The following is a 20,330-nucleotide window of genomic DNA, read 5'->3' on the forward strand; positions in this document are numbered from 1 at the left end:
GTATCTGGAATGTGATGTTACTTCTGGGAGCGCCTCCACTCCCAGATTTTTCAATAGTAACAGTTACTTAATGGCCAAATAACTGACAGTTGCTGTTGTGGAGACCAGCTAGCCTGCGTCATTTGGGAGGCAGTGGATTAGAACCAATTAAGAGGAGATGCTCCAGCTCATTTGAAGACTTTCCTAACCCTGTTACAGTGTGAAGACAAAGCACCTTGATTAAAAACAAACAAATAAAAGCCTGGGTCTGGGATTCTCCCAGTTTTTCTTGGCAGGTGCATGCTGTCCTAGTGCACTAGTGCCCTCCTTTGTAGCTATTTTCTTTTGAATGGTGCATTATTTGGCACTTGGTTATGCATATTGTTACAATCATATGTTACTTGGTGCATAAAAAGTACAGTGGAATTTGATTTGCATGTACATATGTCTTTTCAAAGTAACTTCAACTGCAAATGTTTACTTTATTAGGTTAAATTACTATGAACTGAGAAGTGTGGTCATTGCCTAGTTTCGATAATGTTTTTGCATTTGGTTAACATACAATGATTATTTTATTCATTCTAAATGAAATATAGAGCAGGGTGTATAATACACTTATATAGTAGATCTTTTTATAACTTAAATATAATGCTAGATTTAAGAAACTACCATCCATTTTTGTATATGAGTTCAGAATATCAGTGTTTGCTTCATTGGATTTTTAGTTTTTGTGTCTTTTCCTTGCTTCTGCTTCTCTAGGACTTTGGAATCATGTTTACACATCACATTGTAACAGTCACCCTGATTACCTTCTCATATGTAACCAATTTGACACGAGTGGGAACCTTGATCTTATGTCTCCATGATGCGGCTGATATTGTCCTAGAGGTGAGATCGTTCGTATTGTCATCCTGTCAGTAGGTAGAATCTTTTTGCTATGCAGAACAAGTGGTTCCTAAGCCAGTTCAAGATGGTAATGGTGGTTAATATAGTGTATTTCCTTGCTTAAATATCTTGCACTTATAGCAGCGCATATTTCTGATTTCAGACTGGTTTTTATCCTTTGATATGTTGCTTGTACAAAGCAGAGACTGGTAATGCATTGCATGCCAGGGAGGGTTACATGCAGGTTCTAAATACAGCATGGGAAAATCAAAAGCTAAAGTTGCAGAATCTGGAAAGTGGTGAAAGTGGGTCACCTGGTTCTTAACCCCTGTGGCATGGTGTGTGGAGCAATGACTCTGTCTCTGAAAGAATCACAGTGTGTTTCTGTTCTGCTTTGCTGGGCAGAGGGTGTTGGACAATTTAGTGGCTTATTTGGGCATGGCCAGTGAGCTGACCTCTGACTTTCCAGGTTCCCATGCTTCTGGATCCCAGTACCAGCAGCTGTATTTGGAGAAGAAGGGATGATTGAAATTCTTTTAAGTCAAGAGGGTCTGTAACTTCCGTAGTGGCAGCTTAGAGATGTTGTAATCCTTTATCTGCATCAGTTACTAGACAGCTCTGGGTCATGATGGAATTTGGCTGTCTCTGAACTCTCCTCCAAAGTTAATAACTATTTTGTCTGAAATTAATTTTTATTCAAGTACCTACAAGGATACCTGTTACGCAAGAATATAGACTTACTGTGTGAGTCATCTATTGCAAAATCAAAATCCTGCCATTCTGATTCAGTAGTGCTGTAAATATGTTTTTTTTTTTAATCTTTTTTGATCTAGAAGGCACATGACTACCTGAGATAGAAAGCAAAAGAGAATGTGGATTTTTCGTGATAAAAATAATCACATCTTTGCAAGTTTATTTTTTTGTTTTAGCAGTGTGTATAGCTAGCTGTGACTTCCCCTAAACTTTCTTCATTCCTCTTTTCTCGCCACCAGAAAGAAGTACTTAAAGATGTTTATTCTAGATCAGACCAGTGTCTGTGGAACTAAAAAAACAGTAGAGAGCAGCTGTACTAGGCTAGCTTAAACTTTACTCTCTGTTCATTCACTAAGACAAAGAGGAATTACTGGTATTCTCAGCGGAGTTGCAAACATTGATCAGATGTGCTTCCTCGTGAGGCACATGCTTAAGTGGTCTTTCTAGTCAGTTCTTTCAGTCTGGTTTGACTGGAAATTCTGCTAGGGCAGTTGGTCACAACACTGGTGCCATATGAGAGGAGATGGACTCTTGCATACTGCTGACATTATTGAGGGGAAAGTCGGTGCACAGGAAAAACCTTTCAAACTGCAAAAGAAGTTGGTTAAATATCTTGCCGTGATGGGTTAGTTGTGCACCTGACCTGTGTTACCTAGTACATATTTGTAAAAATGAAAAGCTATTTCTGGAGGCCACTAGACTCTTTCCATCTACCATTTCATAATGAAATGCATCCACTGGAAAGCTGGAAAGCACCATTTTTTGTTATTCTCATTGCAAAATGCATTGGTGGGAATACTGGAGGGGAGATTTTTTTCCACGGGTCTTAAGGTATCTGGAAGTATGGAAGAACCATAGTAGGATTTTCAAGAAACTGTAATGCTGTATTCCCCAGTTGTAGTCATGGTCTTTAAACTCAGAAAATTGTGTTCTATTGTTTTAGGTGGCCAAATTCCATCCTACAACAACATATTCATTCTCTTTTTTTGTAGTCTTTCTTTATCACTATAATTTGTAGAATTATTTTAATTTGTTATTTGAGAACCAATGTCCCAATAGCCATACTGTTTTTGAGAAATGGCATGATACTACTACAAGTTTCTATAGTAATATCAGCCTCATGCACTATGAAACCAGTTTTTTTACACTGCCACCATGGAAATACATCCAGAATTCCTGGACTGAATTTTCCATCATCTGAAAAGCAAGGAAGTTAATAATGCTTCTGCTTTGTATGTTGGCACCAAAGTGTTCGCTTTTCCTTTAAGCTAGGCTGTGAGTACAAACTGCTAGGAAATTTGTGTGTGTCCTTTAGAAAATAGGGCTGATTCAGAAAGGTTATGTTTTCTTCACAGCAGTGGTGGCTTTCCTCATGTTCTGGGGAGCTTCCTAACTTGGTTTATTTAGTGAGAAATAATCTTCATGTTCAGGTTTTTAGTGGGAACATTGCAGAAATTGGGTAACAGCCAAAAGTGCAGGTTTGGTTTTGGCATCTCTGCTTCTCTGGTTTGAATTCTGCATTCAGAATTGTATTCTGTAGGCATAGTTGTAGTAATTTTGCTCCTTCTTAGTACTCTGGAAGGCCTGCACAAGTATCTTCTGGGATCCTGGGAGCTGGATGCAGGTCCCCTCAGAAGGGAACTTTGAAAGGGTTCCCAGTGGCTTAAGTGGACTCTCTGGATACATTTGACAGAAAACATGAATAAAGACTCTCCCTATCTCAAAGCAGATGTTATTTTAAAATAATTAACTGCTTGCACATATTAACACTGTGGAAGCAGCACAGACATTTTAAAACAAGCTTCCTTCCCTTATATACCATTTTCTTCAGGGAGAAAAGGGTAAAGTAACTTCTGGGAAGATCAGTGTTTTAATGAGCAGTTTCAGAGAAGAGTAATGAATTAGTGAGTCCTTCACTGGGAAAGAGTTAGAAGATTGCATGAAGACAAGTGAGAAAAGCATGTAAGTATAAGCATAAGGCAACAAGTTAGAAAGCAGAAGCTGAAAAGAGAGCCTTGGAAAAATACTTGAAGGGGTGGGGTATAATCTTCGAGGTGGAAACTATTCTGTATAGGCAGAAAAGGAAGAAGAGATGCTTCAGAAAAAATGTAGTATATGGGGTGTACTATAGGAATTGAGACAAAATTTATATATAGCAGCTACTAGAAGGTCAGAGAGCATGGGGCACATGGAAGGTAGATGGATGCTGAAAATGCCAGTGGAGCATACTGGAAAGGTGAGAGATAAGTAGGTAAAGAGGTTGAGGACAAAGACACCATAAACATACTGGGGTTCAGTAAAAGGTTTAGAAGAGTTTTACAGATCTGAAATTGTAGAATCTCAAAAATGAAATTGAGTGGGAAATAAAGAAATTAAATACATAGTCTAGTTTTATGTAGTCTGGTTTGTTTTTTTTTCCAAAGAAGATATTTTCCAGTTGCTTGGTGGAGAGGAGTTCCAAGATCATTATGAGGTGTCCCAGTGAAAATGTTAGCAATTTCATAAAAAATTTATTTCTTCTTTTTCTTACAGCTTATACACTGTACAAGAGAATTCAGTTGTCCTCATGGAAGTAAAAAGACATCTTTTTCTTTTGCAGGCTGCCAAAATGGCAAACTATTGCAAGTGTCAAAAACTGAGTGACCTTCTGTTCCTTACATTTGCTGTTGTCTTCATTGTCAGTAGGCTTGGCATATATCCCTTATGGTGAGTAAGGACATTGTTTACCTCAAGCTCTAGGCACCAAACAAGCTTGGCAATAACTGTGTTATAATTGAACACCAGTCATTACTGTTACTCTGTTTCCCAAAGCACCAGGGAGAGTTTCAGACATAACCAGGTGCTGAAATAGCCTATTTGCTAGAGTGCCATTGTGTTTATGTGTTCTAGATGAGAAACATCTGGGCCTTCTGCTGGTTTTAAGCTGGAAATGGGTTGGAGACTGCATAGCTTCAGACTAGCAGGTGGCTGGCTGTGTTGGCAAGAAAGGAGGGGAAAATGAAATTATTAGTCACCAAAAAAACCAACCAGCAGCTAAGCTTGAAGCTAGAATATTCTCAGTAGCTCTCAGTGCATGCTTCATGAACACTTTGAGCTTGAAGAAAAACACAGTGGAATAAGTAGTCTGACCTGCTGTAAGGATGTTATTGTCATGCAGATTGCAATGCTGCAGGCTACTCCTTTTCCACCTCTCCTTTGAATTGGGGTTCCTGGGGCAGCTGTGTAACACTTATGTCTAGAAGGTAGTTTCACAGTTCTTACTGTAATCTCACATCTTCCCAGATAGTCAGCTGCTTGCATGTGCTCACACTCTTGTAGGTACACAGACATGCATACACACAGACTGAGCATAGATGTTTGGTTCTTTAGCGAGGATCTTTTGCATCCAGAGGGCAGATGGCTAATTAGGAAACACATGGATGTACTTAATTGTAAAAATGCATTAAAGTTTTTCTGCAACCTGTGCACTATATATGAGGAGGACTGAGAGAAGGTGTTGGCCTTGGCTCTTTACTATTCTCAACCTTTTCTTTCTTATAAACAGAACTAGCACAGATATCTGTATTTCTAGGAAAGTAAGAGAGGTCTTTCATTGCATCAGAAGATAACAATGTCAGTTTTGGTTTTGGGAAGCAGCAAGAATGACAAAAATTATACCCTTTGTAGAGTTTATTTAGATTACCACTGAGCTCCTTATTCAGATATGCAGAGGATTTACAGATGCCAATGTCAACCTCCCTGCTGCAGTTTCCTTTCCAAACCTCACTAATGACATCTCTTTGAGGTTTTGTTAATGCAAACAGGGTAAGACCAAGATGCCCTTAGGGAGCTGTGTCATCAGCTCTGCTTAACCCTACAACAGTAGAAGTCTCATTTAGCATTTGATGACTCCAAAGATGTTGTCATAATTCGTGGTCCCTACTGTGTTGTGAGTTGGTGAACAAACATGACATAACATGGAAATGGATAGACAAACTGCATGTTTAGAAACGCTTGTTATTTTGGTCGAGGAGCATTTTTTCCTTCATAAACAGTTTTGCTTCCCTTCCTCAGTCCTTCCTTGAAGCCAGCTAGGCCATTCACTGAATTTCTGTAAATGAAATAAGTTGTTTTTTCTACTTCCATGATCTCAGATAGGAAACATGGTGGCATTCCTGCTCATAGGATTTCACCTGACCCTTGCTTTCTGTTTTATATTGAGAAATGGAGGGAGGACCCAATTTCACCAGTGCATTTCTGCCCCTGGAGACTGCAGTATAAGACTGTGCTTAAAGGAAGGCTCAGTCAGATGAGGACTGGATGGGTTTGCAAAGGGGAAATCATACTTGGCCAACCAGATAACCTTCTATGATGAAATTACTGGCTTGTAATTACATAATTACTGGATTATTGGTCAGAGCGCACCCTCAGCAAGTTTGCTCATGTTCCCACTTGTGAGGAATGGCCGTTACACCACAGGGTTGTGCTGCCATCCAAAAGGAAGGAATCTCAACAGGCTGGAGGTACAGCAAACAGGAGACTCAGAAGTTCAGTAAAAGCAGTGCAGAGCCCTGCACCAGTATTTTCTGGGGGCTGACCACCAGGAAAGCAGCCCTGCACCAGAGGAACTGGGGGTTCCAGTGGACATTGGGTGAACGAGCCAGCTCTGTGCCCTTGTGGTGATGAAGGCTGGTGGAACCCTGGGCTGCCTTAGGAGGGGTGTGGGCAGTGGGCTGAGACAGGTGACCCTTCCTTTCTACCAGCCCTGCTGAGGCCACATGTAGAGCACTCTGTCCAGTTCTGGCCTCCCCAGTATCAGAGAGGCACAAAGCTACTGGAGACAGTCCAGCAAGTAGTCACTGAGATTGATTAGGGGACTGGAGCACCTCTCACATGAGGAAAGGTTGGGATAGGCAGGATGGTTTAGCACAGAAAAGAGAAAGCTCAAAATGGGTATTAGCAATGTAGAAATACATGAAGGGAGAGCGTACAGAAGACTGAGCCAGGGATTGTCCATCGACAGGAATGCAGCAGCTGACAGTGTGCTGTGTACTCCCTGTCACAACCAGAGTGGTTACCCTGGTGATCCCTCTGCCTTGTCATGATTTAACCCCAGCTGCCAACAAAGCCCCATGAAGCTGCTCTCTCACTTCCCACCAGTGAGATGGGGGAGAGAATCAGGAGGGTAGAAATGAGAGAATTCATGAGCTGAGATGAAAACAGTTCAATAGGTTAAGGCAAGAGCTGTGCACACAAGCAAAGCCAAACAATACTTTCATCCACCACTTCCTATGGGCTGGCAGGTGTTCAGCCATCTCCTGGACAGCAGGGCTTTATGTGCAATGGTGACCTGGAAAATGCAAGCACCAACACGCTAAACATGATCCCCTTCCTCCTTCTTCACCAGGTTTGTATGCTGAGCATGACACCCTATGGTGTGGAGTATCCCTGGGGGCAGCTGTCCCAGCTGTGTCCCCTTCTAACTCCTTGTGCATCTCACTGAGGGCTGTGTGAGGAGCAGAAAACGCTTTTGCTCTGTGTGAGCACTGCTCAGCAATAACAGAAACATAGTGGAATTACCAACACTCTTTCCAGCACAAATCCAGAATGTAGCCCTATATTAATCAATGAAAAATACGTTTATTTATTTGAATATGCAAATAGTTTAGAGTGGTATATATGATATTTTGATTTTTTTTAAGACCCTTTTATTTCCAGACCAAAGCCTTGATGTATGTCAGTCCCTGTATGGGCCATTTACTTAAGACTTGGACTCGATGATCCTTGTGAGTCCCTTCCAACTAAGAATACTCTGTGCATCTATTCCTAATGGCTACCCTTAGAAAAAGCCAGAGGCAGTTTCATTGTTCTCATCTGTGCTGTAGGCAGTGCATGTGGGAGTCAGAGTTAGCAGGGATGAACCATGGCATACATGAGCTTGTGTCTCCCAAATCCTTTTCCTCTATGAAACAGCAATTCTAAATCTTCAGCTCTATTAGTCTGCATGTCAGCAAAGATGACTCACTGGAGTGGCAGCAGGCCAGGAAGTATAGTTTTGCTCTCCTTTGCTGAAAATTCAAAATAGCAAAATTTGGTGCCTGATTAATATTACATAAATATGCAAATTTTTCTAGCATAAAGGCTGAGAGGTATAAAATCAGTGTGCATGTAATGTAAAAGCAAGGCTGTAATTTATAAGAAAACTTCCCCCATGCAGGAAGGTGAATACTCGAGACAGGCTTGCAGAGACGTCACTTCCGAAGCAGTGGTGTGCTGCTGTGCTGCCCCTTTGCACAAGTGCCATCTAATTGTGCATAAAGGTGCTAATAAAGAATTCAGAATGTATCAAATGCTGTTGTTTGAAGGGTGTTTAACAGCGGGGCTAAGGCAAAAGAAACTGGCAATTAGGTATATATTTAGGAGTCTTTCTGCAGGCATCTGGAGTTCATTTCAGCAATAATTCAAAAACCCCAGGATACTTTTCTGCCTCCTGCTGCTAAGTGAATGTAGGAGTAAAGCTGTTATTTTCACTGACAAGACATTTTGCTTGTGAAATTCTCCCACCATAATCACTGTTCTAGCAAATTACAACACAGAACACAACTCTCCATGATCCAGGGGGAATGTGATGCCTTCTCAGGTGACACAGGATTGTAGGGAGAATGAAAGCAATCTCAACCAAAAATTAATATGAATTATACAAGCCCTTGGCTAGTCTAATCAGGCTGGGTAAAACCGTTACTTCAAGCTCAGGGAAGCTGGGCTTATATTTATTTACCAGGTTAAGGCACCAAGCCAGTTAAATTCATGCTCTTTCAAGTTGCTCTAACTAGTTACTAGCATGCAGTTTTCTGGAATTTTTCATTTTTGATTACTTTTATAATGAGTTATATTGTCTGGGAGGTAAAAACCAGTGTTTCAGGGAAGTGTTGCTGACAAGTACTGCTGTCAAAAGGCGAGGACACAAGCAAACAGCCTTGGCACTCATGTGACCTGTGAGGTCTCATCATGCATGTATTACATATATGCACTGAGAAATGCAAAATAGTGCCTTAACAGAGCAGATTTCAGTGAAAGCCTGACTGAGGCAGATTATAAAGAGCAGAGGTCATGTTCTGCATATGCTGTCGCACAAGTTCTCATCTAGGCAAATTTGGTATAATCCAGGTAGTCTGTATTATGCCCTTCTGTTCTTGATCTCTTTGTACACTGTCAGTGTCCAGAGTATTGTATCACATTAAAAGCTGTGAAGATGGACAGTCAACTACTTTGATTAGTTGGTGTAGTCTTGTTTCATGCCAGTAGCTACATCTTAGCTGGATCTTCTGTTTGTGAGTCTGTTTGGAAATATTCTGGGGAAAAATGGAAAAAAATAATTCTCACTGTTAAAATTCAAAGCTGTTTCATGTGTATGTCTCCTCATCAACTGCAGTGTGTGTCTTCTAAATAAGATTTTGGTGCCAGTGTACTTTATGTAAGTATGGGTCAGCCAATCCTCAGAAGAATAACTTTGTTCCTTGCTATTCTTTCATTTTTAAAGCTTGTTCATGACAGTACACACAGTCTGGCTCATGGCTGATATCTAATTGCCTGTACGTGGCAGTGAGTATCTGCATGAACCAGACAAGCCTGGTGTGATTCTTCATGAGGTACAATTAACTTCTGTTCATCGTGGTGAGCTGTAATGAACCCTAGTTACTTATTACCAGACCTGTAGTCGTCTCTGCATGACTGGCAGAATAGCTCCTGTTGAGTTCCACCATTGGCTGAACACTAGTGTGGGGCATAGCCCTGTCCTTAATGCACATGCTGTGTTTCCAAATAGTGATACAGTAATGCCAGTTTGAACTGTTCTCTTTCATTTATCCTGAATCAGCTTCTGTCTGAGCAAATAGGGCAGTGCAGAACCCCCATAAGAAGCTGCTACAAAGATTTGCTGACCCTCTCTTTTTCCTCATTTTGTTCTTTGGCTCATATTGGCTGAGTTTGTACAGCTCTGAACAAGCAGTGAAATTGAATTGTTGTCTTTCATGCTGGTTTTCTTTCCTGGTACGTTTTCTCCTGACTGGCCGTTGGAGTACTTGTGTTGTGTGGGAAGACAGCACATGGACCCCCGCAGAGTCACTCTGCTTCACTCCTCTGAACTACTGGTAAAACAGAAAGCTCCAGCCTACCCTTAAAAGCACCCTACAGTACCAAAGCAATACATAGGCAGTGGTTAAAGCAAGAGTCCTGGTCAGGTACTTCACACAGTGAGAATTCAGGTAGCTAGATGAATCCTGGCTGCCCACACCTTGTCTGCACTCTGAATGAACACAATTGTTTTGAAATGGTTTTAATTACTCTTGTTGGATTGTAAACCGTTCTAGCCTAGCTAGGATAATAAAATAACTTTGTTAAGATGATCTCTTCTGACACTGTCTGAAGCTCATTTTGCTCAGAATATTGTCTAAACCAGAGCACAATCATAATCACATGTTGCTTGTGGGTAGCAAATACTGAAAGAATAAATTTTGATTTTGGTACTTTATTCCTAATGCTGTTCATACTGTCATAGCAAAAATTAACTGATGTGCTTACATTTCAGTATGTTTGTAGTTTCAGCAGGAAACTTACAATCAATCAGTTTATCAAGAGCATTTAATAACAAGGTTTTGGCAAACTAACAGTAGTATATTCAAAGAACTCATAGACTTCAATTTATGGATTAAAAAAAGGTTTAATTAACTAAGTCTCTATAAATTTACTCACAACTCTTGTCTTAACTCTTCAGCAGAGCTTATATAGTGCTGTCATCCCGTCTGCTTCTGACAGAACATTATTGGATGTTATCCTTTCTAATGCCTAGTTATTTTATTTCCTCAAATTTTTTACTGCATTTGTGAACTCAGGCCTCTTGAGTTTTACAAGAAGCAAGGATGAAATCTTTGGAGTACCAGGTTGATACTTATTCAGCTATTTACAGAGAAGCTGTAAGAAATGGAAAGGTTAGAGGTGTCATTCACCATTATGGGCTTGCAATGTAAATAACAAAAAGTGGCATTTGCTCAGTGTTGCCATTTTTAAAATTTTCATGTGATCACAGCAAGAAGAAATTATATGAAAAAAGACTTCACGAGACTTCCAAAGCCATTCTTATCCTCATTTTTAGTTTCTGTAGACTGTACTCTGTGGCAATAATAGTGCTTTCTGTTGTCAAGGATAGCCTACTCAGTGTTCTTATTTCTTCTTTTATTAAGAAAAATGTCCTGTCTAAAACCTGTGCTCCATTTGGAAACAGGACAGATACTTGTGCAGTGGCACTTCTCTTGCTCAGAATTATTCTGCCAAGCATAAATGCGTCAGGGCAAGGGAAGCAGCATAGTTGTTTTTCTTATGACCAGACATCTTAGCCACTTTTAAATCAGCTCAGGTAGGTAGTTTGAACTTGTGCAAACATTCTGCCTCTTCTCAGCCCCTCTTCTGTTAGAGATATCTTTAGCACCAGGGTTCGCTGTTACTGGCACATATTTTGTGGTGCTACAGAGTCAATACAAAAGCAGAACAATGCTACTGCAAGCTTCTGACATATGTGGGATGTAAAAATCTAAGCTCTGCAAAAGCAGGAGAGTAAGTTAACTTACCAGCTTGAAATAGTAAATGACTTTTAAACACCATGATCAACAGCCATGATGGAGCTGGCATCTCATATGTGTTCAGCTAGGAGGAGGTCATTGTGGCTGAACACCCTGGGAGAAACCCAGCCCCCATGTAAATGAGCACATTCTATAGCTTTCATCGGGGTCGGGGTCGCACAATGGCAGAGTTTGACCCATAGCATCTCTGAAAGTATAAATAATTAGTAAGAAAATTTAGGGATAATTTCACAGGCATTGATGTTGCATATAGTTAAGCACAACTGCACTTATTTTTAGTTAACAGAAAGGGGCAGGAGGATGGCTTTTTTATACTCTGATACTCTGTTTTGCAAAGCTTGGAAACTATATAGTTTACAAAAAATGCTTTTCTCTTTGGAGAATAACATGCACTCCAGGAAAATGGATCTTGACATGTATTCTTTGTTGCTCATATAAAAATTTTATATGTGCCTGAAGATTTTCAGATTTGGAAGTGTCATTCTTAGCATAACATAGTTCTGCAGTACCTGTGAGTTATTATCATGGGCCTTTACACAAGCATTTTGCCATAACTACTGATACAACATCTTGCTGAGTATAATTACATTCTGCTAGGAATCTTGAGTTCTCTTCATATCCTCATGTCTATGAAGAGCTCTTCTGAAGTTTGAGTTTGGATTGTGAAAGTGCCTGTGACCTTGTATCTCTGTTTTTTCTATGCACAAGAGTGTAAATGCTACTATTCATACCAGTGGCTGCAAAATCAGCTAGTGGGCAGTAACTGCTGATGAGAAGGAATTGAGTGAAAAGCACAGCTGAAACTAGGACAGTGACAGCTTGATCAGGTCTCTTTTACAGTACATCAAACATGAATAATTTCTTGCCTGCTCCATCATTTTAGTTAAGTAATTGGAAATCCTATTGATCTGCACACAGGACTTAAAATAACACAGTCTCAGTGTCAGGGCTGTAATTTCTGCAAAGACATATTGTTCCTGATTAGTATTAGGACAGGAGCCACCCATCTCCACAGCAGCTGAGCATGTATTAGTACCATGTCAGGAAATCCTCTGTGCGGGGCTGCTGTTGGTGAGCAGAATGCCATGTAGTGGTGACCTCACTGATAAAACTGAAGTATGTGGATTTAATGTTGCTCTGAATACTGACTCAATAGTTTATATTCTTTCTGTCACTGCATTTTGCAGAGATCTCTCATCAGCTCTCTAAAAGAAGGAAGGTAATGAGCATCACCAACCAAACAATCTGATGAATCAGTCTGAGATGCTGTTGAAAGATCTCTCTCTCTCTCTCTCTCTCTCCCCCAGTCCTTCTTTCCCTGCTTCATTGCTTCTGTGTGGGTGACTGGTTCATCTGACTCTTCTCTGTTCACAGTAGGTCTCTGCTACTTCTCTTGTATTTGCAATGCTCTGATACTCTGGAGGGCTGAAAATGTAAGAGACAGTGGATCTGAGAAGGGAAACAAGCTTGTTCTCCCACTTAGCAAGAACCAAGAAGCAGAACAGTGATGTAGACACAGCATCTGGCCAAGCTGAAACTCAGATGAAGAACTTGGCAGTATAGCCCTTTATGTACTGGATTTGCTATATTTAATATTTAGCTGCACTGCAGTTGAGGACTCCAGTACATGGAGTGCTGTAAACCAAAGTTTCCTCAATTGATGTGTATTATTTTCTCAATTTTGTGTATGATTCCATACACTTCTCAGGTAAAAAGCTGTTTAACTCATTTGAATAAGTTTCATGCAGAAACGTCTGTGTGTAAGGTCTGTTGTCTAGCACTCTCATTAAAAGTAACTAGGACAGCTGGGATATGAAGTCCTATTAGATTTCAATCCTAGTCTAAATCCTAGAGATGAATCTTGACCGCTCATGAAAGCTATCTGATTTATCATCCTGTGACTGTTCAACATGTGCACGTATATGTACTCTCACACTCCACTGCTCTTCATTTTCTATGAATCTCAGTGACATTTTTTTCTACCTATCAGTTTATGGCATCTGTTAAGGAAGTAGTCCACAGTGTTTTATAAATAAGCTAATAATTCTCGCAGCATCTTTTTGTGGCCAACAAGGTGTGCCAATACTTTGTGCCCATCTTTAACAAAAAATGAACTGTGTAAAGAAATTTGAAAATTTCTTAGATCACGTAAGTTAATATAACAGCTAAATCCACAATTTAGAACTCCTGACTCTTTATTCTTTGGCCATAGTCACTTTTTACCACATATAATGAAGAATAAACTACTATGTTTTGGGGGCAGATTGTAAGTAAGTGCAATTGTTTGGTTTTTTAAAGGAAAAATTACAGAAAGGGCAGAAACTTTGAAGCATTGCTGGTAGGAGTACTGTTGAGTTACTTGCACTAAATGGGATAATTAATGTAACTACATAATTTCAAAAATGTAATTACGTATTTTCTTGGTAATGTATGCAGTATTGAAAGGTGTCCCGGTACAGGTGTTATGGTGCAATATAGAATACTGCTGTCTAATAATGAGGGTAAAGACATGTATTCTGAATTATTTAGACAAGCTGGTATCGTATTGTGCTGTCCTTGGCCATATCTAAGACTTCCATCTATTGTGCTGTGTTAACAAAGTGACTTTAATAAGCATATTGCAGCAGAATACCTTGGTCACTGGGCAGTGCTGCAGAAGGGAAAGCAACTTGCAGTAGCACTAATTTCAGCTGCACAGTTTCTGCTCCCACTGGATGTGATAATAATGCCCATCATCCTGATATGCATCATTCTGCAGAGTTTATAACTAATTTCTTGTTTGTCTGGAAGAATACCTACTCCTTCCACATGATCCTCCTTTTCACCTCTTCATTTCTTTCAGGATCCTTTCAGAAGCAAACACAGCACATTTTTGTCAGTTCTCTGACAATATAGATAAGGATTTTACTCTTCCACCCGTTCCTCTCTTTATTTATCTCACTTCATCTCCAGGTTTTCCTTTCATCCTTGGTGCAAGACAAGGGATCAACTTGCCAAGAATTAGTAGCTGATATCCAAGAGCCTGGATTTGGGCCCACTAATTTGTGGGAGGGGAGTGTAATGTTAATAAGTGAGTGTGGATCTGTTACCTCTAGTGTCCCAAGTACTGCTTCACTGTCTAGGTAAAGAGCTAGAGACTAGAGGAAAAACCTTTGTTACTGGTAATGTGTTTGCAGGTGATTGTTTAGTAGTTGTTGAAAATGTGTTCATTTTATTCTGAGTGTTTAATTAGAGTGGTAGTATAGTAAGTACAGGATTCTCTCTCCCAGTGGCTCAGATATTGTGGCAGCGTTCCTGAAAAAAATACCACAGATTTCTGTAAGAGTAGATTGGATTTTAAATGGTGAATTTATTTTTATTTGCATTCATCAGCGATACTGCTTAATTCAAGACACTAAACTGAGTGCTTCACACAGCCAGGTGCACATTCACCCTCCTTGGGATGCATTTAAGGAGGGAAGAATACCTTCCATGAAATTGTGTTGTGTTCTCCAGCTATCAGTATCTTCCAGGGACTCAGAAAACAAACAGTCCAGAAATTATTTTCAAAAGCAGAAGCTAACATTTAGTTTCAAATTGCAAAGATCTGAGAAATGCTGACAAAAGTTTTCAGAAAGGTAGAGCACTTGCAGCTTAAAGTAATTTTCCCCTGTGAGATCAAGTCCAGCTGCTTCAAGTCAGATACCCAAGAATCAAAGTTTCCACCATTCATGATGAAAAGCTGGGATTTATTCACTGGAGAGCTTTGAAAAGTCCCAGCAAGTGTGTTTACATATTTAAATGTTTTTCTGAGTATTTGAATCTAAGATTTATTTGCATATACATCTTATAGGCACTTTCTCCTCCATGTAATCTATTTTCGTGCTGCTATTTCCAGTCCCTATTATTTGTGTAGTTGATTAAAATGCTTCCATTGAATAGTTGAAGCAGTGAAATAGATGGAAGGTGGTCTAACCTGTCTTCCCTCCCCTTCTTCCTCAGTCTCTACAGTCTCTCTTGTACAATTCTTCTACAAGTAGAATTTCTCTGTATATTCTGACTCATAATCTTATGAATTTTTCCCCATTTTGGACTTTTAATATGAAATAATTTATTATTTTGAGAGTTTATTTGCTTACATCAATTTTTTCTGTAGTTTTCTGTATTTTTCACTCAGCTTCTGCTCTGTAGGTGCTTAGACATAGCCTTAGCTCCACGTAAACACCTAGCCGGCACATCAGACCACTGAACCCCCTTAGCATTGCTGGGCAATTAATGAGATCCTTTTTGCAGCTTTAATGGAGAATTCCAGTCCTGTCCTTAGTTTTCCAGACATAACAGATTAGAAAAAAGTCTGCTTTTTCATTAAGGCTTATTTCCCTATCTAATACACAATATATGAGTCATTTGCACTTGTGACTGTTTTTGGTACCAAAAAAAAAGCACTCTTTTTGGCCTTGCCTTCTTCCTGACTTCTGCAGGAGTGGATTAACTCATCTCTAATGCTGCTTTTTTTACTTGACTTCTGTGAAAGTCCCCAGAGATTAATTTGGTCCAGTTGATAAAATAGAAACCCGCAGAAGCTTCATTTACAATTCTGTGGCATTTAAAGTTTTAGACACAGAGACAGTTGAGTGTAAACAATGGTAACTTTATATACAGGAGTTGTTGATTTCAAGTTTGAATTTGATGTAATGGTTAGGACTGCAGTAAGCACTGGTGAAGCTGAACAGTGCTGACTCCACCTCTGTTTTGATATGATGAGAGTGTCCCCTTGAACTGTAAAGTGGGGTGTAACTGTGACAAATGTAGCTACCACTTGCAGAACAAATTGCACAAAGCTGAGACTGAAGAGTTCTACCTGACAGAAGCATTAATATGATGGGGTTTTCCAAATTGGAAAGCATTTTCTGGTGTTCACACCATAAACAGAAGACAGTGTACAAGCACAGCTGTATAGGAAGGTTAAAACATTCAACTTCTGTAAGAAGGCAAAAAGGCAGAAGTACTATGAAATACCCCTACAGTATTAAGTCCAGTGTATCAGAAATCACTGGCTGATTTTTGATCAATGGTGTTACACACATTGGGTGTGTATCATTACCACTAAATGTTGGATTCCGGATTTGTTGTCTGTACGTATTTCATACTAGTACTACTTGAACTGGATTTATGTTGCTGGAAAGGGCTGTGGCAGATGTGGTTGTTTATTAAAAAGCTGAGACCAGTGTCCATAAGCTCTCCGCTGAGCTCTGCGCTGCTCTGGGGCCGGTCGGGGTCCCGGTGCCATTGCCTTCCTGGGACGCGGCTGGTGCCCCGAGCCCGCCGTGCTGGCCGGGCTAAACGCGCCATCTACTGACTAGCGGGGATGGTTTATTTAAAACAAGGAGAAAAGAACAGAAAACCGGTGGAGGTTTTAATGAATTTCTGCATCAGCAGGGAAAGTGGATGAGGTTTGACAAATCCGTATATTACCTTATTTTTCTCCCCCTAATTAACAGCCATTCCTAGACCATTATGTTTTTTAATGCCATTGTTTCTATTGTCTGTTCTCCACTCTGCTCTCAGGCTGTCTGCTAAGACAGATTGAAATCACCTGCTGTGGCAGAGGATTTGAGCAGAAAGTTAGTCCTGTAGTCACAAAGCTTCAGAATTCATTGCAACATCAGTTTACTGCCTGCATCTGAAATGCTGATTCTCAAAAATTTGTTTCAAATGTGTACAACTGCCTGAATTTCTTAGAATCATAGAATGATTTGAATTGTAAGGGATCTTTAAGTGTCATTTAGCCCAATCCCCCTGCAATGAGCAGGGACATCTTCATCTAGATCAGATTGCTTAGAGCCCTGTCCAGCCTGACCTTGAGTGTTTGCAGAGATGAGGAGTTTACAAGCTCTCTGAGCAATCTGTTCTAGTGTTTTGCCACTCTCATTGTAAAAATTCTCTTTAGATCTAGTCTCAATCTACCCTCTTTTAGCTTAAAACCATTAGCCATTGTTTTATCTCAACAGGCCCTACTATAAAGCTTGTCCCCGTGTTTTTATAAGCCCCCTTAAAGTACTAAAAGGCTGCAAAGTCTCCCATCCCTCACTGTCCCATTGTTCGCCTGTCCTGGATGTAACTGCCTAAGCCTCACTTTTGGTTGTACATAAGTGGTATGCAAATCAGATTTAGTGCAAAACAGTGGCTAACATGGGGGCCAGTAATTTTTGGTATGAATCAGGGAAGGCGTTATTTCAGTCAACAAACACCTGCTAGCTGTATAGATGAAGAGAAGAAATGCACACTGAGGACCTTTGTTTTCTGTATGCAATGTTTACAAATCAAGTTGAATATTGAAAGCAACATTTTGCTGTTTCTCTCTGGAGACACCCGTGTGATTCAGTCCAAGTCACTCTTACTTGAAAACCAGCTGTCTATGTGGATCCCATCTAATGAAGTATATGTCATTTTGATTTAAAAATAACTTCTTTGAGATGGTTGGCTTAAGGAAAGTGTTATTCTTTTTCTGTCCCCTTTTTTCTAGGATATTAAATACAACGTTGTTTGAACTGTATGAAGCTCTGGGCAATTTTCCTGCCTTGTGGGTCTTCAATGTGCTGCTTATGGTTCTTCAAATTCTGCACTGTTTTTGGTCTTACCTAATCATAAAGGCAGCCTACAAAGCTATTTCAAAGGGCAAGGTAAGAAAACACAGGGTAAGACATCTGTTTAATGATTTTAAGTTTTCCATTATCAATAGAGGTCACTTTTTGTTTGGGTTTTTTTGTTGGTTTTTTTTCAAATCCATAACATGCTACTGAAGACACATCTTGTTTAGATAAACTCTTCTTTCCTTTCCTGGAAACTTCTTCCCACTACTAATGATTATCAGATAAGTTAATAATACTCTGTATAATGGTTGTCTTTATATGTGCTTCTGCACTTCTTCTTTACAACGTGGTACACTGAACAAAACTATGTTAGGGAAATCAGGTTAAAGAAACCCAACAAGTAAACTGCTTTCTTGGGGCTGCCAGTTCTGTTTTTCTTCTTTATAGTAGCTGTTAGCAAAATGTTCATTTCACAGCTGGAAGTGATAGCAATAATAATACAAAATGAAATTCTGTGGCAGAGTTACAGATCACCCTCTTCTGGGTTTGGGTATTAACGAGGTATTGCAAAGAACTATGCATTTTCTTTCTTTCTATGTATTTTCTTTTTATTTGTTTGGGCTAGAATTTAGTGTCTGGCTGCCAGTGGTACATTTGTCAGGAAGATGTCACTCCCAGAAATACCAACCCCAATACACTTGCTGTACAGACACAGGGCTTATGTGCAGATGGTAGAGCTAATCCTTACAGATCACATAAAGTCAGGACACTTTACCCTTAAAGAGCAGAGCACACTGATGTGACTGACCCCAAAGTGAATGGGATTGTTCTCCAGAAAATTGTTACCTATGAAAATACTGGAGAGCTCAGCCATGCACTGGCAGAGCCCAGAATCTGCCACTCCATCTTTGAAAGACAGTGCATTCGTGAGCTGTATTTTGCCTGGAAGCCATGCTTTAGTCTCCTCTGCTTCTAGCAATTACTAGCCTCAGCTGTTCTGACTAAATTATACCAGTGACTTCAAAGACTGCTTCCTGCTCTCTCTTACTCTGCTTGTTTATCCTTTCCCTTGTGCTGTGCTGGAAGGCTGGGAAGTGGAACCCCTTGCACGTAAGTTTCTTTAATTTACTGTGCAAAAGATTTGTTCTGACAACACTGGTGTTTGTGGTTTGGGTTGGTTTGTTCTTTTAATTTGTAGTTTCTGCTTGGTATTTATCCATATATATTATATCTATATATTTAAGTAAAGACTATCTTGAAAGACAATTTTTTACTTCTTGGCTATGCATCACCTAAAACCATTGAAACCCACTTCTATCTGTAGTATCTGGGTACTATTACTATTATGCTTCACCTTTTTTACATAGAGATAGATAAATGGATGGATGGATTGATGGAGAGATGTGTGTGTGTATACACATACTTATATATCTATCTATATATATATATCTCAGCAGGATAAGCATTTGCTCTGTCAGCATTCAGGACACACCCTTGAGACTGGCAGTCCTTCACCTTGTAGTTCTAATAATTGCACAGAAGAAAACTGAGATTGTACAGAGTTAAAGCAGAGTTAGATACTTGCAGTAACACAGTGACCAAGTTAGAGATGGATATGTATTACATATATACAGAGGATTAATTTTCCTTCAGATCTTAACTTTCTCACTTGCAATGCCATTCCTTCTATTTCTGCAATAAAAATAAGAACTATTTTCACAACACATTACAGATATCTTGCAGGTAAGTACTAAGTACTGCAAGATATGTTGCATTCATATCAGGTTTTAAGTGCAAAGACCCTGCTTCATTGCTGCATTTTAGAAACAAAGGGAGCAGATCCCATGTTTAGCAGAACTGGCTACAGCATAGAATCTTATTTTGATTTTTGGCTTTGGGGCAGGACCCTAGCAGAAAAATTGACAGTGAATCTACTAAGAGAATTTAAGTTGATGCAGAATTGTTCAGTCATCTGGTCTGCCATCACATAGATCACAGGTGCTCAGTACTGTGTGCTGAGACCATTCTCTTCTGTCTGATAAGGGTATAATTATATACCAGCTGCAATATAAAAGTTCCTTTATATGAAAGACATTGAAGTAACCTATTAATTGAAGCTCTGTAAAGTATGGAACTAAATTTCTGACCTCAGATGAAGTCCAGTTTCACAGGTGTCAGAATTGTGGGCTTGCTAGACATTGGCATTAAAAACTACTTACAGGGAGCTGTAAGGGAAGTGTTTTCTTTTTTCACTAGTTCCAAGGAGAATAGTGTCACTCAGGTACTGTGATATTGCAATGGCAACACTGGGAGCTCCAAAGACAAATGGTTCTTTCTGATATGAGAGTGGAATTGTCATGAAGATTTTCCAGAGGAGGGGAAGATTACTGTACGCAAAAAAATACACACAGTGGCCCTGTTCTTTAAGTGTTTTTAGTTCCTCAGGAAAAAGAAGAATGAGTTTTGCCCCCTTTTATGTCCATTTGCTGTAGTAAAGTCAGTTGTAATTGCTTGATTGTGGCAACCA

The 20,330-nt window shown here is 39.7% G+C and overlaps 1 protein-coding gene across 5 annotated transcripts in view; it reads left to right on the forward strand.

Moving 5' to 3' along the window:
* CERS6 (ceramide synthase 6) overlaps positions 1-20,330 on the forward strand; it is a 101,875-nt gene that overhangs the window by 74,769 nt on the left and 6,776 nt on the right. For 3 of the 5 annotated variants that reach the window (XM_068195781.1, XM_068195779.1, XM_068195783.1), the window contains exons 7-10: positions 739-867; positions 4,217-4,323; positions 17,737-17,893; positions 18,890-18,913. In XM_068195781.1, the coding sequence (XP_068051882.1) occupies positions 739-867; positions 4,217-4,323; positions 17,737-17,893; positions 18,890-18,913 (417 nt within the window). The remainder of the gene's footprint in view (positions 1-738; positions 868-4,216; positions 4,324-17,736; positions 17,894-18,889; positions 18,914-20,330) is intronic. The other 2 variants (XM_068195782.1, XM_068195780.1) reach the window with 1 other exon arrangement.

This window comes from Anomalospiza imberbis, chromosome 7, assembly GCF_031753505.1.
Source record: "Anomalospiza imberbis isolate Cuckoo-Finch-1a 21T00152 chromosome 7, ASM3175350v1, whole genome shotgun sequence".
NCBI lineage: Eukaryota > Metazoa > Chordata > Aves > Passeriformes > Viduidae > Anomalospiza > Anomalospiza imberbis.